The 21,052-nt window shown below is 39.8% G+C and overlaps 2 protein-coding genes across 9 annotated transcripts in view; one reads left to right on the forward strand and one right to left on the reverse strand.

Annotated features, from left to right (window-relative positions):
- Positions 1 to 21,052, reverse strand: part of LOC128929846 (uncharacterized) — a 148,013-nt gene that overhangs the window by 106,972 nt on the left and 19,989 nt on the right. The gene's annotated exons all lie outside the window — the stretch shown is intronic.
- The window catches only part of MCMDC2 (minichromosome maintenance domain containing 2), a 48,534-nt gene that overhangs the window by 12,691 nt on the left and 14,791 nt on the right, over positions 1 to 21,052 (forward strand). For 4 of the 6 annotated variants that reach the window (XM_035276659.3, XM_035276658.3, XM_002758967.6 and 1 more), the window contains 4 exons: positions 7,112 to 7,317; positions 13,518 to 13,684; positions 14,412 to 14,591; positions 18,578 to 18,720. In XM_035276659.3, the coding sequence (XP_035132550.1) occupies positions 7,112 to 7,317; positions 13,518 to 13,684; positions 14,412 to 14,591; positions 18,578 to 18,720 (696 nt within the window). Of the gene's footprint in view, positions 1 to 7,111; positions 7,318 to 13,517; positions 13,685 to 14,411; positions 14,592 to 18,577; positions 18,725 to 21,052 lie in introns of all 6 variants that reach the window. The other 2 variants (XR_013527870.1, XM_035276660.3) reach the window with 1 other exon arrangement.

A 21,052-nucleotide genomic window follows, 5' to 3' on the forward strand; every position in this document is an offset into this window, starting at 1 on the left:
TATCCAAATAAGGCTGTCAGAAGTGCTGTAATTAGGCTGGGCACAGTGGCTCACGCCTGTAATCCCAGCACTTTGGGAGGCTGAGGTGGGTGGATCACCTGAGGTCAGGAGTTCAAGACCAACCTGGCCAACATGGTGAAGCCCCATCTCTCCTAAAAATACAAAAATTAGCTGGGCATGGTGGCGGGCACCTAATCCCAGCTACTTGGAAGATTGAGGCAGGAGAATCACTTGAAACTAGGAGGCGGAAGTTGCAATGAGCCAAGATCCCACCATTGCACTCCAGCATGGGCCACAAGAGCAAAACTCCGTCTCAAAAAAAAAAAAAAAAAAAAAGAAGTGCCATAATTACTGTTTGCGGGGAACATCATCCTAACTTTGGAGTAAGCCTCTACTCAGCATTTTGTGGCTCCCTACTAGCAAGTACCTTTTCCTTTAAAAAGTTGTTTAAATATTCACAAAGCCAGGAATAAGCTCCTTATTTAGTATCTTGTATGCAATTCCAAGGCATAAAATAAATTTACAAAATGAATTTAAAATAGAAAAATATAAAATTCAAATTAACAGTAATTTAATTGAACAGATTATGTTTTGCTAAAATTAAATTGCCACTGGTGATGTAAAGATGGAACCAAATGCCCAGATTTTACCACTTTATTCTTCTATTAACAGAAGAGTATTTGTGGTCAGGAGTGGTGGCTTATGCCTGTAATCCCTGCACTTTGGGAGGCTGAGGTGGGTAGATCATGAGGTCAGGAGATCAAGACCATCCTAGCTAACACTGAAATCCCATCTCTACTAAAAATACAAAAAATTAGCTGGGCATGGTGGCACACACCTGTAGTCCCAGCAACTCGGGAGGCTGAGGCAGGAGAATTGCTTAAACTCAGGAGACGGAGGTCGCAGTGAGCCAAGATCACACCACTGCACTCCAGCCTGGGTGACAGAGCGAGACTCCATCTCAAAACAAAAAAAAGAATAGAGTGTCTGTTTCCTCACAGCCTCACCAACTCTGGTATTATCAAACTTTTATTTTTGTTATTTGTTTGTTTGTTTGTTTGTTTGTTTGAGACAGGGTCTCACTCTGTCACCAGGTTGGAATGCAGTAGCATGATCATGGCTCACTACAGCCTCAATCTCCTAGGCTCAGGTGATCCTCCAGACTCAGCCTCCTGAGTAGCTGGGACTACAGGCACACACCACTACACTGGGCTAATTTTTAAATTTCTTATAGAAATAAAGTCTCCTTATGTTGCCAAGGCTGAACTTCTGGCCTCAAGCGATCCTCTCACTTCATTATCAAACTTTAAAATTTTGCAATCTGATAGGTGGAAAACTGTATTTTATTTTAATTGGCATTTATTTAATTGGAAATAACTTAGCATCATATAAAACTTATTAAACATGTATTATTTTTCTGTGAACCTCCCATTCTTGATCATTTTTTTATTATGTTATTTGTGATTTGTGCTGCTTCTAAATTAAGGCCTTTCTTTTTCTGTTTGCCATTAACCTTTTGACTTTTTTTTAATGATATTTGGGGCTGTGTGAGAGATTGGTTAGTTTTTTTCTTTTTAGGTATAATTTATGTACAGTGAAATAATCAGATCTTATTATCATCACTAAAAAAAAAATCAATGAGTTTTGACAAATACATACACTCCTTTAATCACCACCACAATAAGATATAGAACATTTCTATCACCCCAGAAATTTCCCTCATTTCCTCTCCAATCAGTTCTTATCTCCACTGGTGATTTCTATAACCATAGATTAATTTTCCTGTTCTTGAACTTCAGATAATGAAATCACACAGTGATTTCTTTTGGGTCTACTTTCTCTTACTCAACAAAATGTTTTTGAATTGAACCAATTGTGTACATCAGTAGTTCATTGTTTCTGTTGATGAGTAGCATTTCATTATACAAATGTACCAAAATTCCCTCAATCTATTCTCATGGTGGAAGACATTTGGTTTTGCATGTTTTGAGTATTATGAATAAATCTGCTGTAAACATTCTTGTAAAAGTCTTTTTGTGGACATGTATTTTCATTATCTTGGGTAAATACCTGAGTGGAATTGCTGGATCATAAGGTAGATTTATAACTTTTTGAGAAACTTCCAATTGGCTGGGCATGGTGGCTCATGCCTGTAATCCCAACGCTTTGGGAGGCTGAGGAGGGCAGATACCTGAGGTCAGGAATTTGAGACCAGCCTAGCCAATGTGGGGAAACCCCATCTCTATTAAAAGTACAAAAATTAGCCAGGCATGGTGGCAGATGCCTGTAGATCCAGCTATACTTGGGAAGCTGAGGTACGAGAACTGCTTAAACCCAGGAGGTGGAGGTTGCAGTGAGCCAAGATAGTGCCACTGCACTCCAGCCTGGGCAACAGAGCGAGACTCTGTCTCAAAAACAAGGGAAGAAACTGCTGGTTTTCCAAAGTGGTTGTACCATTTTACATTTCTACTAACAATATAAAGAGTTCCTCTTGTTTCCATCTTTGTCAACATTTGGTGTTGTCAGCCCTTTTCATTTTAGCCATACTAGTGGGAATGAAATGATATGTCATTGCTCTTTTTTTTTTTTTTGAGACAGAGTTTTGCTCTGTTGCCCAGGCTGGAGTGCAATGGTGTGATCTCGGCTCATTACAACCTCCACGGCTGACTACAATCTCCACCTCCCAGATTCAAGTGATTCTGTTGCCTCAGCCTCCTGAGTAGCTGGGATTACAGGCGCATGCCACCACACCCAGCTACTTTTTTGTATTTTTAGTAGAGACGGGGGTTTTTTCACTGTGTTAGCCAGGATGATCTCGATCTCCTGATCTCATGATCCACTCACCTTGGCCTCCCAAAGTGCTAGGATTAAAAGCATGGGCCACTGTGCCCAGCCAGATAAGTCATTGTTCTAATTTGCATTTTCCTGATGACTGTTGATTTGAGTTCTTTTTCATGTGCTTATTGGCCACTCACATAACTTTTTTATTTTTTTATTTTTATTTTATTTTTTTTTTTGTGGGGGGAGGAAGGCAGGAAGGAAGGGAATAAGGATGGTAGGGAGGAAGGAAGGGATGAAGGAAGGAAGGAAGGGAGGAAGCGGGGAGGGAGGGAGGGAGGGAGGGAGGGAAGGGAAGAAAGGAAATCAAGCAATGAAAGAGACATTGCTGACCTGGATCTAGAGGATTACAAGTTGATTTCTTTTTTTTTGAGAGAAGGAAAGAAAAAAAAAATAATAATAAGTAAAGGAGAGGAAGAAAGAGGAAGAGAAAGAGGGAGAGTAAATGGAAATATTGCTTTATTTTGAAAAAAATTGGGTATTAATAATGGATATCAAGGACTCACATAACTTTTTTAATGAAGTATCTGTTCAAGTCCTTTGTTCATTTTTTAGCTTAGTTGTTCTGGATGCAGGTCCTTTGCCAAATGTATGTATTATAAAATTTCTCTCCAGGTATAAAGGTTTTTTAAAAATTGTCTAAAGGTATCTTTGATGAGCAGACTTTTTAGTTTTGATGAAGTTCAGTTTATTATTTTATTTTACACTTAGTGTTTTCTGACTTCTGTTTAAGAAATCTTTGTCTATCCCAAGGTCATGAAGAGTTTTTAAATGTTTTCTTCCAGAAGCATTATAATTTTGGTTTACTATTTATTTATTCATGTAGAATCGAGTCTTGCCAGGCTGGTCTCAAACTTCCAGACTCAAGCAATCCTCCTGCCTCAATCTCCCAGAGATTGGTGGGAAGCATGAGTTAAAGTTCATGTTTTTCACATGCATTATCCAATTTTTCCACACTAATTGTTGAAACATTTTCCTTTCCCCATTAAATTGTTTTGATACTACCATTCAAAATCAATCAAATGGGGTAAAATCTGGGTATAAAATTGAACTGGGTGTAAATCTATTTGAACTCTTTTCTAATACTTTGAAAAGTATTTGTCTATACTTATACCAATACTATACTCTTTTGATTATTGTAGCTTTATGTTCAGTCTTGAAATCAAGTAATGCACTTTTATCCTTCACTTTAAAGATAAAAAAAAAATTAGATTCTTTGCAATTTTTTTTTTTTTTTTTTTTTTTGAGAGAGAGTCACTCTGTTGCCCAGGCTGAAGTGCAGTGGTGTCATCTTGGCTCACTGCAACCTCCACCTCCTGGGTTCAAGTGATTCTCCTGCCTCAGTCTCCTGAGTAGCTGGGATTACAGGCACATGCCACTCTGCCTGGCTAATTTTATATTTTTAGTAGAGATGGGGTTTCACCATGTTGGTCAGGCTGGTCTCAAACTCCTGACCTCGTGATCTGCCCACCTCAGCCTCCAAAGTGCTGGGATTATAGGCATGAGCCACTGCACCCGGCTTGATCCTTTGCATTTTAAAATAATCCTTAGAATCAGTTTATTTTTTGAGACAGGATCATGCTCTGTTGCCGAAACTGGAGTGCAGTGACACAACCATGGCTCACTGCAGCCTCAAACTCCTGGATTCAAGTGATCCTCCCACCTCAGCCTGCCAAGTAGCTGGGAACAGAGGCATGCACCACCACACTTGGCTAATTTTTTAGTTTTTTGTAGAGATGAGGTCTTGCCATGTTGCCCAGACTGGGCTCAGGTGATCCTCCCACCTCAGCATCCCAAAGTGCTGAGATTGCAGATGTGGGTCACTATGCCCAGCCAAATTAGTATGTTAATACCAACCAAAAATAAACGTTTGAGTATTTTTATTGGAACTGTATTTAACTTGTAAATCAATTTTGGGGAGAATTAACACCTTAATAATATTGAGTCTTCCAATCCCTGAATATGGCCTATCTCTCCATTTATTTAGGTCTTCTTTAATTTCGCTCAGTGATATTTTTATAAAGGTCATGCAAATATTTTGTTAACTTGGTTCCAAAAATATTTGATGTTTTTGATGCTACTAAAATGGTAGTGTTTTCTTAACTTCATTTTTAATTGTTTGCTATGAATATATAAAAATACAATTTGATTTTTGTACTTTGACTTTGTATTCTGCGACCTTCTGTGTATCAGTAGTTTTAAAAGTTCCTTAGCCAATTCCAATGTGTAGCCAAATTTAAAGCTCATTGTCCCATATCACTAAGCACTCAGCCTAGCTGCCTATTAGAATCACCTGGGAGAATTAAAAAATATATATATATGGCTGTGTCTCACCCCCAGAGTTTCTAATATAAGCGGTGTGTGGTGGCACTTAGTATTGGAATTTGTTAAATCCCCCCAGGTAAGGTTAGTGCAGACTGTGGTTGAGAACCACTCCTTATAGGCTTGCAAAGGTTTCTTTCTAAATATTGCTCTCATTTTATATGTCTTCAAACTAACATCCAAATTCCTTAGAATGGTACATGCACTAGACATATTTTATAACATCTACCTATTCACATCTTACCCTCTTTTGCACTGCGTTTCTATGCCTACTTTTGTTTCATCCTCTTTTATATCACATGTCTATGTCTACTCATCATAGTTGATTGCACCAGCAAGCTATGATTTCTGTGGCAAAGATTTGAAAGCTAAGCTAAGGTAATCATATTCCTTTTTCAGAATTTAAATTTAGGATATGAAGAGCTGAGGCAATTAGCAAAGAGGTTAGAAACCAAAAATGACATATCAAGAATTGCCATGAGACAGGCGGGTGCCCCATGCCTATAGTTCCAGCTACTTGAGAGATGGAATAGGGAGGATTGCATAAACCTGGGAGTCTGAGGCTGTGTGTGCTATGACTGCATCATTGCATGCTAGCTTGGATGACGGATGAGACTCTGTCTCTTAAAAAAAGAAAGAAAAATTTGACTGGACACAATGGCTCAAGACTGTAATGCCGGTGCTTTTGGGAAGCTGAGGCAGGAGGATCATTTGACCTCAGGAGTTTGAGATAAGCCTGGGCAACATGGTGAAACCCTGTCTCTACCAAAAAAAAAAAAAAAAAAAAAAATTTAGCTAGGCATGGTGGCTTGTGCCTGTGGTCCCAGCTACTTGGGAGGCTGAGGAAGGAAAATCGTTTGAGCCTGGGAGGTGGAGGTTGGAGTGAGCCGAGATTGCTCCATTGCGCTCCAACCTGACGACATGTGGAGGTTGCAGTGAGCCAAGATCACACCACTGCACTCCAGCCTCAGCACCTGAGACTCAAAATAAAACAAAACAAAACAAACAAAAAAACCCCACAATTGCCATGATACGGAAGCAACAGAGTGATAGTTTTGATGGGACACTAGCAAGCCTAATACAAAAATTCTGAATAGCAAAAGAAAGCAATCCATAAAAACAAGAGGGCCTAATTCAAATGTCATCTCTCTGTAACTTTCTCTGACTCCATTCCAGGAAGAAATAATATTCCCACTCCCATAGATGTTCTTTTTTTTTTTTTTTTCTGAGGCACAGTCTCACTCCATCACCCAGGCCTGAGTACAGTGAAGTGATTTCAGCTCACTGCAACCTCCACTTCCTGGGTTCAAGCAATTCTCCTGCCTCAGCCTCTCAGTAGTTGGGATTACAGGCATGTAATTACAGGTCCAGCTAATTTTTGTGTTTTTTAGTAGAGATGGGGTTTTGTCATGTTGGCCAGGCTGGTCTCAAACTCCTGACCTCAAGTGATCCACCCACCTCAGCCTCCCAAAGTGTTGGGATTACAGTCATAAGCCATCAAACCCAGCCACCATGTATGTTCTAAAGACATTTTTAGTACATATTTTAGTTTTTTATGTCTGTCTTTTTAGACTCTGAGCTTTCCAATTTAAGGTCCAGGTCTCTTATATATTTTTTGTTTTGTTTTTTGAGACAGAATCTTGCTCTGTCACCCATGCTGGAGTGCACAATCTTGGCTCATTGCAACTTCTGCCTTCCAGGTTCAAAGGATGCTTGTGTCTCATCCTCCCAAGTAACTGGGACTACAGGCATGCACCAGCATGCCTAGCTAATTTTTTTATTTTTAGTACAGACAGAATTTCACCATGTTGGTCATATATATTTTTATCCCTAGCACAATAGCTGGTGTATCACAGTTGCTCAGTAAACACAGAATAAAATTTAATTTAATTTAACATTGTGACTTTTGAAAATTAAATAATAGTAATGAAAAATTTATTTTTTTCCCTAGGCTTTTGAATTTTAGCATTAACCTTGTTCCTCGTGGTATACGTCATCCAGTCTCTACTGAAATTTTTCCCACTTTATCCAGGAATAAGTATGGAACTGGAGCAGTTAGCATTCAAGCTGGCAGTGCTTTGCTAGCTAAAGGTGGTATCTGCTTTATAGGAGACTTGGCTTCACACAAAAAAGATAAACTTGAACAGCTTCAATCAGGTAAACAATATTTTTGAAATTAATTTTCGTCTGCTTAACCTATACTCTCATCCATGTTGAGATACTTAACAGTTAGGATAGTATTGCACGTGTTTGAGGGTTTGAGAAATTATGTTAGATGCCATTTCTAATTTTATAAGCAAAAACAGAAATTTAATATGCAAATGCACTGTTTTAGCCTTTGCTCTCAGTGTGCTAACACAGGAGCTTATAATGGACCAGATTTATCTCTTCTTCTTGTCTTATTGCATTAGCTATGACTTCCAGTATAAAGTTGAAAAGTGGTGTGGAGAGTGGACATCCTTACCTTATTCCCGATGTGAGTGGGAAAGCTTCAAGTTTCTCACCATTAAGTATGATGTTAGCTGTACATTTTCTGTAGACATTCTTTATCAGTGTAAGTTCTTCTCTATTCCTAATTTTCTGAGAGTTTTAAAAATCATAAACGTATATGGGGTTTTGTCAAATGCTTTATCTACATCTATTAATATGGTCATGTCACAGAATCCTTTGGGTGTTGCTTCTCCAGCCAGAAACCTCTGTGTCTGGCAGCACCTCTGCTTGAGTTTCACTCTTGCCTGCTGGGCTTGTTCTGCCCACTCAGGGCACTTGGCTCACACTACCGGTCCAGATCCCACACCTGCTGAGGGCAAGCCAGGCACAGAGCAGCAAGTGGTGTGTGCGTGAGCGAGTGCAGGGTCTGGCCACTGTGCACAGCCAGGCACACTGGCTGCTGTGGCAGGGCAGGCAACTCCAGGCGCTGGCGCAAGTGCTAGTTTCTTGTGAGACTGTAGCTGGAACAGGCATACTGCACGTGGCTTCCACTGTGGGCCCTGGTGTCTGGATGAGGGGAACATGGTGGCATCTGAAAACGTGGAGACACCAGCAACTGTGGAGCCCCAAGGGGTTGGGGGAAGCATGCTACAGCTCTCTCATTCCTGCTGTCCACAGCTCAGTGAATGGGGGCACATGTTAATAGCTCTTTTAGTCCATTGCCTCACTCCAGCCCATGGCTCCTGGGCTGGCCCAGCCCATCACCATTCTGTCATGTGGGGCAGCCACCCAAAGCTGGCAGAGGGCAGAAGAATTACAATATTACAGCTCTGACTCAGGAAAGCCTGATGTCTGGGCCTCCAGAAGGGTCATTGCTCTTCACTCCCACAGTCCAACAAACAAGAGCATGTCACCACTCACAGCTCAGCAAGCTGGCTAGGAAAGTGTTACAGCCCTTTTTGCTCCCACTCAGCTCAGCAAGCCTGACAAGAAAGTGTCATAGCCCTTTTTGTGCCTGCTGTTCAGCAGGTCCCAAGTTCTTGTCCCATGTCCAGGAAGAATTAGCTTATGTGGACAACTGAAGGGTGAGCAAGGTGGAGAAGAGTTTTATTGCGTGGTAGAACAGCTTTCAGTATAGAGGAGACCTGAAGTGGATAGTTCCTAACTGCAGGCAGTTAGTCACAACCTGTGTCTGAGTCTTTTTTTTGAGACAGTGTCTCACTCTGTTCCCCAGGCTGGAGTGTGGTGGCACAATCTCAGCTCACTGCAACCTCTGCTTCCCAGGTTCAAGCAATTCTCTGCGTCAGCCTCCCAAGTAACTGGGATTATGGGTGCCCACCACCATGCCCAGCTAATTTTTGTATTTTTAGTAGAGACCAACATTTTCACCATGTTGGTCAGGAGGCTGGTCTTGAACTCCTGACCTTGTGATCTGCCCAACTCGACCTTCCAAAGTGCTGGGATTACAGGCATGAGCCACCACACCCAGCTGGAGACTGGGGTTTTTATGGGCTAAGATTGGAGGAAGTTTTTTAAATCATAAATGGATATGGGGTTTTGTCAAGAGCCGATTGGTTTGTGTGCAGAAAAAGCACCATCTGATTGGCTAAAAGGCATTAAGGAAGTTCTCATTCCAGGTAGTGAACTCCACTCGGAACTGGCAGCCTGTTTTTCAGGCTTCAGGCTGTCTACCTCTGAAGGTTCCACCAAGGACCTGCCCCTATCCGCCCAGGAACCTGTCTGCTTTCTGCCACTATCGATCATATGATTTTTCTCATTTAGCCTGTTGATACGGTGGATTACATAAATTGATTTTTGAACATTGAACCAGCCTTACATACCTGGGATAAAGCTTACTTGATCATGGTGTATAATTCCTTTTCTATATTGTTGGATTTGATGTGCTATTATTTTCGTTGAGGATTTGAAAAATCTGTTCATGAGAAACATTGGACTGTAGGGTTTTTTCCTTATAATGTCATTGTCTGGTTCTGTATTAGAGTAATGCTGGTTGGGCCAGATTTATAACTAGCAGGGATATGGACAGCCTTGGACTGGACAAAGAGCAGTCAGAGCCTTGCCTTCTTGGCGTATCAGCATGAATGTACAAGTATGCTCAGAGCACATAGCATATTGTTTCACTTTATAAAAGAATGCAGAAATTAGCTGCACCCAGTGGCTCACATGTGTAATCCCAGCACTTTAGGAGGCTGAGGCAAGAGGATTGCTTGAGACCAGGAGTTCTAGACCATCCTGGGCAACACACTGAGACCCCATCTCTATAAAAAAAAAAGCAATAAAAACAAAATGAGAGTATATTAGTGTTTTTATGCTGCCAATAAAGACATACCCAAGACTGGGTTATTTACAAAAGAAAGAGGTTTACTGAACTCACCGTTCCACATGGCTGAGGGGGTCTCACAGTCATGGCAGAAGATGAAAGGCATGTCTCATGCGGTGGCAGACAAGAAAAGAGAGCTTGTGCAAGGAAACTCCCCTTTTTAAAACGATTAGATCTAGTAAGACTTATTTGCTATCATGTGAACAGCATGGGAAAAACCTGCCCCCCATGATTCAATTACCTCCCACCAGGCCCATCCCACAACACATGGGAATTCAAGAAGAGATTTGGGTGGGGACACAGCCAAACCATATCAGAGAGTATAGAAATCGACCCACATTTTATAGTCAATTGATTTTTGACTACAGCACCAAACCTAGTTAGTGGTAAAAGGAGATTTTTTTCAACAAAGGATGGTAGAACATCTGGCTAGTATAGAGGAGGGCCTCAGTACAATTGCACTTGTTACACACTCATAAAGGTGGCCCTGCTAGTATGTTGTCTCCCCACAAGAGCTTGGCATTTGGTTTAAAACTCTGCTGTCGGCCGGGCGCGGTGGCTCAAGCCTGTAATCCCAGCACTTTGGGAGGCCGAGGAGGGTGGATCACGAGGTCAAGAGATCAAGACCATCCTGGTCAACATGGTGAAACCCTGTCTCAACTAAAAATACAAAAAATTAGCTGGGCATGGTGGCGCGTGCCTGTAATCCCAGCTACTCGGGAGGCTGAGGCAGGAGAATTGCCTGAACCCAGGAGGCGGAGGTTGCGGTGAGCTGAGATGGCGCCATTGCACTCCAGCCTGGGTAACAAGAGTGAAACTCTGTCTCAAAAAAAAAACAACTCTGCTGTCATCATCTTCAAATTTTTAATAACTTTATCTTTGTATTGTAAGGAAGTCCAGTGAGTCAATGGCACTTGAGTGTGAGTAGAGGAGACAGATGCATGCCTGTTTCGACTATGCCTTCCTACCCTATTTCATACAGCATTTGTGATCACTATGAAGCTTTCATAACACATTTAATTTGTACTATCTTTGATTGTTGCTGGATTCCCATGTATCAGGGGTGCACTTACATTTCCATAACAACACATTTTCAACTGAGTAAGAGTGCTAATAACCCCAAGTGGTCATGCTTTTCATTTGAACTAGACATGCTTCTAATGCAGAAAGAAGGCCAATGGCCTTTTAAGAAACACAGATGACCAAGTAGTCCTATCATACTCTTTCTTACTTGGTTGCTTCCCTGTATTTGCCAGCCACTCACAATGAAAATGCTGACAGGAGAAAAAAGAAAGGGCAAATCCATAGTTCCTTGTCTTTACAGTCCTTCCTCACTCATCAGTAAGCTGAAGGTAGAGAGCACTGGTAAAATGTGTGCATATCAAGAAGTAAAATGTATGCATATCAAGAATTAAAATAAAAATTGTTTTGTGCAGCATTTCTACTGTTCTGGTAAAAACAAAATACATATGAATGTGCAAAATACTAGTGGTTCCACAAATGAGATAAATGCTCATATATGTGCATTATACAATAGACAGATAAGAGTATCATACAATAGAAAGATAAAAAGCACCAGGTGCAGTGGTGTGTACCTGTAGTCCCAGCTACTCAGGAGGCTGAGGTGGGAGGATCACTTGAGCCCAGGAGTTCTGGGCTGTAGTGTGCTATGCTGATCGAGTGTCCGCACTAAGTTCGGCATCAATATGGTGACATCCTGGGAGCGGGGGACCACCCGGTTGCCTAAGGAGGGGTGAACCAGCCCAGGTTGGAAACGGAGCAGGTCAAAACTCCTGTACTGATCAAGAGTAGGATCGTGCCTATGAATAGCCCCTGCACTCCAGCCTGAGCAACATAGTGAGACCCTGTCTCTAAAAAAGTAGAATGGCAATTACTACTATTACATTTTTGGTAACAGTTTTATTGAGATTCACACATCATACAATTCAGCACTGAAAGTATATGGTTAAGTGCTTTTTAGAATAATTCAGAGTTGTGCTACTATTACCACTAACTTCAGAATATTTTCATCACCCCAAAAGGAAGCTCCATACCCATTGGCAGTCAACTCCCAGTCCCTGTCTCCTGTCACCTACTCCCAAAACAGTCCCTGGCAAACTCTAATTGCTTTCTGTTACTATATATTTGCCTATTCTAAACATTGCATACTTGGTCTTCCCTCATTATTCTCCATGGATTGGTCCCAGGGCCTCTCAGATACCAAAATCCACAGATGCTCAAGTCCCTCATATAAAATGGGGTAGTATTTGCATATAAGCTATGCACATCTTCCCATATACTTTAAATCATCTATAGATTACTTATAATAGTCAATACAATGTAAATACTTTGCAAATTGTTATACTGTGTTTTTTTTTTACTGTTGTTATTGTTTTACTTATTGATTGGTTCAATATTTTTCATCAGTGGTTGGTTGAATGCAGACCCTTCAGACATGGATGGCTGACTATAAATGAAATCAAATCATATGTGGTCCTCGTGACTGCCCTGGTCTCTTTCTCTGTCTTCTCCTTCTTCCTCTCCTCCTTCTCCTTCTTCCTTTTTTTTTTTTTTTTTTTGAGACATACTCTGTTGCCCAGGCTGGAGTGTGGTAGCGTCATCATACCTCACTGCACTCTCGCCTCAGCCTCCCAAGTAGCTGGACCACAATAACATGCCACAATGCTTGGCTAATTTTTTGTAGTAACAGGGTCTTGCCAAGTTGCCCAGGCAGGTCTGGAACTCCAGGGCTCAAGCAATCCTCCTGTGTAAGCCTCCCAAATGTTCCTTTTTTTTTTTTTGAGATGGAGTCTTGCTCTGTCGCCAGGCTGGAGTGGAGCAATCTCAGCTCACTGCAACCTCTGCCTCCTGGATTCAAGTGATTCCCCTGCCTCAGCCTCCTGTGTAGCTGGGACTAAAGGTGCACATCACCACCCCTGCTAATTTTTTGTATTTTAATAGAGACCATGTTTCACCAGGTTAGCCAGGGTGATCTCGATCTCCTGACCTGAGGTGATCCACCTGCCTCGGCCTCCCAAAGTGCTGGGATTACAGGCATGAGCCACCATGCCCGGCCTGTTTGGGTTTTAAGTGGGAGGAGCGAGGACAACGAATTTGTTTTTGAACATGTTGAATTTGAGATACATTTCCCCAGGTCATTGTAGTTCATATTATCTGTCTTTTCCTCTCTCACTCCCACATGATGGCCTGCTTTCTATCATTTTTCCCCACATAAAAGAACATGATTTAATTTTAGTCTCTCATGTAATTCTGTATTATATGACCAATCTCTTAGTCCACTGCCTAGTCCACTCAGGTGCCCAGCCACAATTCTAGCTACATGCTTTGGACTCCTGGTTCTCATCAAGTCATGGGACATAGAAGGCTTCAAATATATATTTTTGCCTTGTTCTTTTTATTGCAGATGCTCTAACTTAGAGCATCGTCTTGCAAAACAATCAAATTTACTTTCTTTCACTATTCAAAGTCAAGACAGTATAATTCAATATAAGAATATGTTATTAATTTATAGACATTTAGACCAAAATGAACTTAAATAGCAAATAGATAATATCTTTTAACTTAGTTCTGGAGAGCAGAAGCATCACAGTGTACATCCCAGGAAAGAAGTTTGGGGAGGATATTGATCAACAGATGACTTTTCCAGTTCAGTGCAGTTTTTGGTCTTTTGTTGATATGGATTCATCTTCAAGGAGAAATGCACAGAAAATCAACACTCTAATTGGTCAGATGGTAAGATATATGTATATTTTATTGTTAGAATGTTGTTCAATAAATTTAGTCACAAATTTTAATACCTCTTAATATTTTTGTTATTAATATGTTATTGGGTATCAGAACTACATGATGAACCACATGTTTAAAAATTGTAATTTTTTTAACCATGTAGATCAGATGTCTACTCACTGGAAATTACTATTTGAATAGGTAGCTGGAGAGCCCTTAATGAATAATGTATAAGAAAATACTCAGTAGGCCAGGAACCATGGCTAATGCTTCTAATCCTAGCACTTTGGGAGGTCGAGCCGGGAAGGTCACGAGGTCTGAAGTTCAAGACCAGCCTGGCCAATATGGTAAAACCCCGTCTCTACTAAAAATACAAAAATTAGCCAGGCATGGTGGCAGGCACCTGGAATCTCAGCTACTCGGGAGGCTGAGGCAGGAGAATCGCTTGAACCCGGGAGATGGAGGTTGCAGTAAGCCGAGATCATGCCATTGCATTTCATCCTGGGCAACTCCATCTGAAAAAAAAAAAAAAAAAAGAAAGAAAATCGTAAAGAGGCTTTAAAAAATCAATCACCAAAAAGTTCCCAGATTATTCAAAAAATACCTTAAATTATAATTAATATAAATAACTTTAATAATAGTAACATATAATAATTACTTTGTAAGTAATTATTTCAAAATTGTGAAAATTACAAAGTTTAATGTTTGCCTGTTACCTTTTGGTTTGATGTAGGATTGCAGTTTGATTCCTGCTAACCTTATGGAGGCATTTGGTTTATTGATTAACTGCAATGAGTCATCTCCCTGCCACCCATTTCTTCCTACTGTGCAGCATACTTTGAAGAAAGGCATTAATCCTGAAGGGCTGCTTTATGTGGCTTCTAGACAGTTTACAACTGAAGATTTTGAAAAGGTAAAGGTAAATAAAACAGTTACCCAGGAGCCTGTGCTAATGTTTCTCAGTTTATACAGAAGTCCTTTTGAACGCTGGGTTTTCTTTATTGAAGATTCTTTTATTCCAATTTAGTTACAGCTTTTAAACATGTTAAAGATATGGTATAGAAGTTATTTAGGGTTAGGCTGGTGTGGTGGCTCATGCCTATAATCCCAGCACTTTGAGAGGCCAAGATGGACAGATCACTTGAGGCCAGGAGTTTGAGACCAGCCTGGCCAACACAGTGAAACCCCATCTCTACCAGAAAACACAAAAATTAGCTGTGCATGGTGGTGAGCACCTGTAACCCCAGCTACTCAGGAGGCTGAGGCAGGAGACTGGCTTGAACCCAAGAGGTGAAGGTTGCAATGAGCCGAGATTGCACCATTGCACTCCTGCCTGGGTGATAGAGTAAGACCCTGTCTCAAAAAGAAAAAAAAAAAGAAAGAAAAAAGGAAAGAAATCATTTAGAATTATTTAGGACTATAATTAAACAAACAACTGTGTTAGGTAATGAATATTAAAATTTTAAGTTTATTCTTTGTACCATTGTCCAAATCAACAGAGCTGAAAGAATCTCAATGAAAGAAAATCAAAATAGAATTTTTCTATAGAAAATTATAGTAGGCTGCTGGGCCTGGTGACTCACACCTGTAATCCCAGCACTTTGGGAGGCTGAGGCAGGTGGATCATCTGAGGTCTGGAGTTACCAGCCTGGCCAACATGGTGAAACCCCCTCTCTACTAAAAATACAAAATTAGTCAGGCATGGTGCCGCATTCCTGTAATCCCAGCTACTCAGGAGGCTGAGGAAGGAGAATTGCTTGAACCTGGGAGGCAGAAGCTGTAGTGAGCCAAGATGGCACCATCACACTCCAGCCTGAGCAACAGAGTGAAAACTCTGTCTCAAAAAAATAAAAAAAAAAAACCAAGAAGAAAAGAGAATAATTATAATAGGCTATATAGATATATAGTTATTTACATTTTACTGTCTATTCAAAGGGATTTTCCTTAGATGAATGCCTTTGAGTCCTGACTTTAGGGGATATGTAGCATAATTCACTGACATCAAAACATATATGACATGTTCAGAGAACCTGAGAGTAGGTGATGTAAATTTAGTAATAATTCTCATAGCTATTAAAGTTCCTCACGTATTTACAACCGAACCTTTTGAACTGCTCAAAATAATCTGTCCATAGTAGAGTTCACTTGTATGGGTATGTTAGATAAAAGGCAGGGGATATCAGAAAGTGGAGGTCTATGAGTCATTAATTTTTTTTTATATCTACCTTCCTTGTAAGCATATTGCATGAGTAAAAGGTTGAAAGGTGAAATTGACTTAAAAAATGAATTCTGAGCATTGTTTATTCACATAGAATAGAAAAAAGAATAATATTTATAATATAATAAGGTTTTGGTTTTGGTTTTGATTGTATGGGAAAAAGGTAGTCTGCAGGAATTAGGGCACTAAATATAGCACCTGGAATCTCAGCTACTCGGGAGGCTTGACTAAATATAGACAAGCTAATAACCCTGAGAAATTTTGCCCATTTTTTTTCCTGAGAAACAAGCCAAAACAATCTAGATTTATTAATTATTCAGGTATTTACTGAATACTTCACATATATGAGCCTATTTCTATTCTTTTATATTCTCACAGAAATATAAACTTTCACTTTAGTTTAACATTTAATGGAGATGAAAACAAGATACATAAAATAATTAAGGAAAAATTTAAGTGCTAAGCTAAGTGGTGCTGATTCGAAGGTATTTTAGGAATTCAGAAAGGAAGATATCAATGTAGAATGCAGAAGCTGGGAAAACTTCATGGAAGAAGCTGGACATTAGTTGGGCTGTAAGAAAGGGTAAAATTTAGATGCACAAAGGATGGGTGTTCCAAGTAGAATTAATAGTAGGAGCAAAGACATAAAAGTAGAAATTAGTATACATGGAAAATGATAAGACCAGCTTGACTGGAGCAGAAATTTTATTTTGGAGTCATAGGTTTCTTGTTTTTGTTTTGTTTTTTTACATATTTACAATAAGTCTTGCACAAGCAGAAGATTTTATAGTTGGTTTGTCAGACTATAGAGAACAGTTGTAGAGTGAACTGTAAAAATAGTAAAAAGTGAAATAGTGAAAATCATTTCTCTGGAAGATAAATGTCACACAAATCAGAGTGGATGGAATTTGTAGCAGGCTGAGCTCTCCAGAACACAGACTGAGATGGAGTTTAGTGTGCCAGTGTTTATTGGGGAAAGCTTTCTGTCAATACCTCCAGACTTTATAATGTCCTCCCCGACTTCTGCCTCAATCACTCATGATGTGGGCTATCCTGAGGTAATCCCTAAAGGAGCTAACAGCACCCTCAGTAGCTGGGGCAACAGGCCCTTTCCTGAAGGAGGATATTGGTGGCTCATGATCATGCCACCTTAGAGAGAACTTAGAGAGGGTTGTTGATACTATTAATAGTATTTTTTTTCTCAAGACAGAGTCTTGCCCTGTTGCCCAGGCTGGAGTGCAACGGCGCCATCTTGGCTCACCTCTGCCTCCTGGGTTCAAGTGATTCTCCTGCCTTAGCCTTCTGAGTAGCTAGGATTATAGGCACATACCACCACACCTGGCTAATTTTTTGTATTTTTAGTAGAGACGGGGTTTCATCATGTTGGCCAGGCTGGTCTTGAACTCCTGACCTCGTGATCTGCCTGCCTCAGCCTCCCAAAGTGCTGGGATTACAGGTGTGAGTCACCATGCATGGCCAGATACCATTAATAGTATTATTACCAAGTTCTGAAAGCCTGGAGAGAGTTGTGGAGAATAAAGAAAATGAAGCCAGGATATATCCAATCCAGGACATGTCCAATGTAGGAAATGTCTATATGCTTTTTTAAAAGTTATATTTAAAATGCAAATTTTAGGCCAGGCATGGTGGCTCATGCCCGTAATCCCAGCACTCTGGGAGGCTGAGGTGAGCAGATCACCTGAGGTCAGGAGTTCAAGACCAGCCTGGCCAACATGGTGAAACCCTGTTTCTAATCAAAATACAAAAAGAAAAAAAAATTAGCTAGTCATGGTGGCACACACATGTAGTCCCAGCTACTCAGGAGGCTGAGGCAGGAAAATTGCTTGAACCCAGGAAGTGGAGGTTGTAGTGAGCTGAGATCGTGCCACTGCATTCCAGCCTGAGCGACAGAGCAAGATTCCATCTCAAAAATAAATAAATAAATAATATAAATTTTATAGTTAGCAACCTTTCTCTAGTGTCAAAAAACAAACAAACAAAACATAGCAACCTTATTATAGTTAATTTTTCCTGTGGTTATCTGAACTGAATAAGTAGAAAATAACTAGGATAGTAAAAAATCTGGAAATTATGTCACAGAGAAGGACTTTGGGAACTAGGAATCACTGATTCTGAAAGGAAAAAAAAGCATAAAACTAGAAAAACCAGTGATAATCATTGGGTTGTAGAATTATTCTCTACCCAAATCTTAATCACTAAAGCCCACCTTCAAAGTTAACACAATGTTTTCCCTCATACCACGTGGTAAGTGTTCTGTAAAAGGAAGGGAAATAAGGAGGACAAGTAGCTCTAGGCCAATGAGAGAAAGTTTTAAGGAAATAAACTGTCAGAGAATTAAAGCTATTCAAATGCGAATGAACTTGTGAGGGAGGTGAGCCTTTCACTGGGAGCAAAGACCTTGTAAAGTCATTCAAACATATTACACAGAACATTTCTGCACTGAGAGGGAGGAAATTATTCTGGGCACACTTTAAAATCCTTTACAGGTATAACATTGTGATTTAAAGTGTCAATGACTTCGGGATGGCCCCAGATGTTTACTGTTTTTTATGTAATAAAATATGCAAACTTTTAAAAATAAAGTGGCAGTATACTTTTGATTTTTGTTATAGGGATTCCATGATAAAGTTTGATTATCTTGGATTTTTCACTCTTTTTAGCTACTGGCTTTTGCAAAGAATTTGAATGTAGAATTCAGCTTGGAAGCAGAAAGAATGATTCATGGCTATTATCTAGCAAGTCGCAGAATCAGAACTGACTCTATATGTGGATCAAAACTGTCAGCATCTGCATTAAAGTATCTGTAGGTATTTAATTCAAGATTTTAAAGTCAGTATTGACTTTCAAATGGTATGTTTCATTAAGTTACTGATTTATCTATTTCACTTGTTTCTCTGCTTGATTGCAAGTTGGTTGGTTTATAAATGACCTTGTTCCAAAAGGACTAAAGGCTTCACAGTTTCTTTTGTTATATCATATTTCATCATTTTAATCTCTAACAATGTTTTTACTAAATTAATTTTTATTGGATGCCACATAGGAGATGTGTCTGAGAAAAATGCACTGATTTCAAATACAAATCCTTGTTTTTAAAAATGTGGCCAGGCACAGTGGCTCTTGCCTGTAACCCTAGCAATTTAGGAGGCTGAAGCAGGCAGGTGGCTTGAGCTCAGTTCAAGACCAGCCTGGGGGCTGGGTGCAGTGGGTCACACCTGTAATCCTAGCAGTTTGAGAAGCTGAGGTGGGAAGATCACTTGAGTGCAAGAATTCAAGACCAGCTAGGGCAACATAGTGAAACCTCATCTCTATTAAAAAACAAAAACAAAAACAAAACAGGGCAGCCTGGGCAACATGGTGAATGAAACTCTGTCTCAACACAAAATACAAAAACTAAGCTGCCCTGGTGGCAGGTGCCTGTAGTCCCAAGAAGCTGAGGTGGAAGGATCACTTGATTCCATGAGGTGGAAGTTGCAGAAAGCCTAGACGTGCCACTTTACTCTGGCCTGGGTGACAGAGTGAGACCCCCTCTCAATTAAAAAAAAAACAAACAAACAAAAACCGGGCTTGGTGGCTCACGCCTGTAATCCCAGCACTTTGGGAGGCCAAGGCGGGGTGATCACTTGAGGTCAGCCTGGTCAACATAGTGAAACCCTGTCTGTACTAAAAAAATAAAAAATAAATTAGCTTGGCGTTATGGCACATGCCTGTAGTCCCAGCTACTTGTGAGGCTGAGGCAGGAGAATTGCTTGAACCCAGGAGGCGGATGGAGGTTGTAGTGAGCCAAGATTGCACCACTGCACTCCAACCTGGATGACAGAGTGAAACTGTCTAAAAAAAAAAGTAGCTGCATCATAGCTTCACTGTGTTGTGATGTAGCTGTATTATAATTTAAACAGTCCCCTATTGATAGAATATTACTTTATTTGATATAGTATTAAAGCATAATCTCAAAATAATTATGAAGTAGAACCAGGAGTAAAATAATTTATTAAATAAATAAATATATTATTAAAACTGCAATATAAAGTAAGACAGATGAAGAACTGGCAGAAAATGTCAAGTATAAGTCTGTAAGATTTAGATATGTTTAGTTAATTTCCCCAACTGTATATTTATCTTCACAGAGCTGAAAAATACTAAAGATAAGCCAAGTAGAAGTCAACTTTTTGATGTTTTAAAATGGTAAACAGAATTATATGTTGCTTTCTGTTTTCTGAAGTATGTTATGAGACGGAGTTTCACTCTTGTTGCCCAGGCTGGAGTGCAATGGCACAATGTTGGCTCACTGCAACCTCTGCCTCCCAGGTACAAGTGATTCTCCTGTCTCAGCCTCCCAAGTAGATCAGATTACAAGCGTGTGCCACCATGCTCGGCTCATTTTTTTGTATTTAGTAAAGATGGGGTTTCACCATGTTAGTTAGGCTAGTTGCAAACTTCTGACCTCAGGTGATCCACCTGTCTTGACCTCCCAAAGTGCTGAGATTACAGGTTTTTCTCATAATGTTATTTTCTCTGTAGTGAAAATATGTTTTGTATTTGTAATTCAGTTTACATATGAGTATATTGATTCAAAAATAATTTTAATATGATAACTCTTCTTTTTCACATTGAAGAAATATTAAACATAGTTTGTGAAATAGCAGAGTAAATGAACCCCTAGCTAGAAGAGTCATAAACCTTGAATTTTTCTCCCCTTTCTACAGACAGATACCTAATCACAAGCATCTTTGCTTTTCTAGAGAAGTGGAGCTGAACAATACTTTCTTCTTTGTCTCTGAAAGGCTCTATACATATTCTGTCCCGGTTAACATTTTTAGAAGGATCTTGGATGAGGACATCAAATACATGATAATTACATTTATAAATGAGCAATACTGGAAAGAATTTCATAAGCTTGAATTGTGGTCTTAATCTAACAAAAGGAAAGTTAACAGGATAAATGTAAAGCTCTCTGTTAGATGCCCGGACTCCCTAGTATCAGTGTGAATTGATGAGAAAATGGTAATGTGGCTTAATATGAAAAGATATGAAAAGGATTTGGTATTTCATTCTTTTTATGTTTAATAAGAGTAAATAATACAATATGGCTATTAAAAATACTGATAGTTAGGGTCATATTAATAGAATATATATCA

This window comes from Callithrix jacchus, chromosome 16, assembly GCF_049354715.1.
Source record: "Callithrix jacchus isolate 240 chromosome 16, calJac240_pri, whole genome shotgun sequence".
Lineage (NCBI taxonomy): Eukaryota > Metazoa > Chordata > Mammalia > Primates > Cebidae > Callithrix > Callithrix jacchus.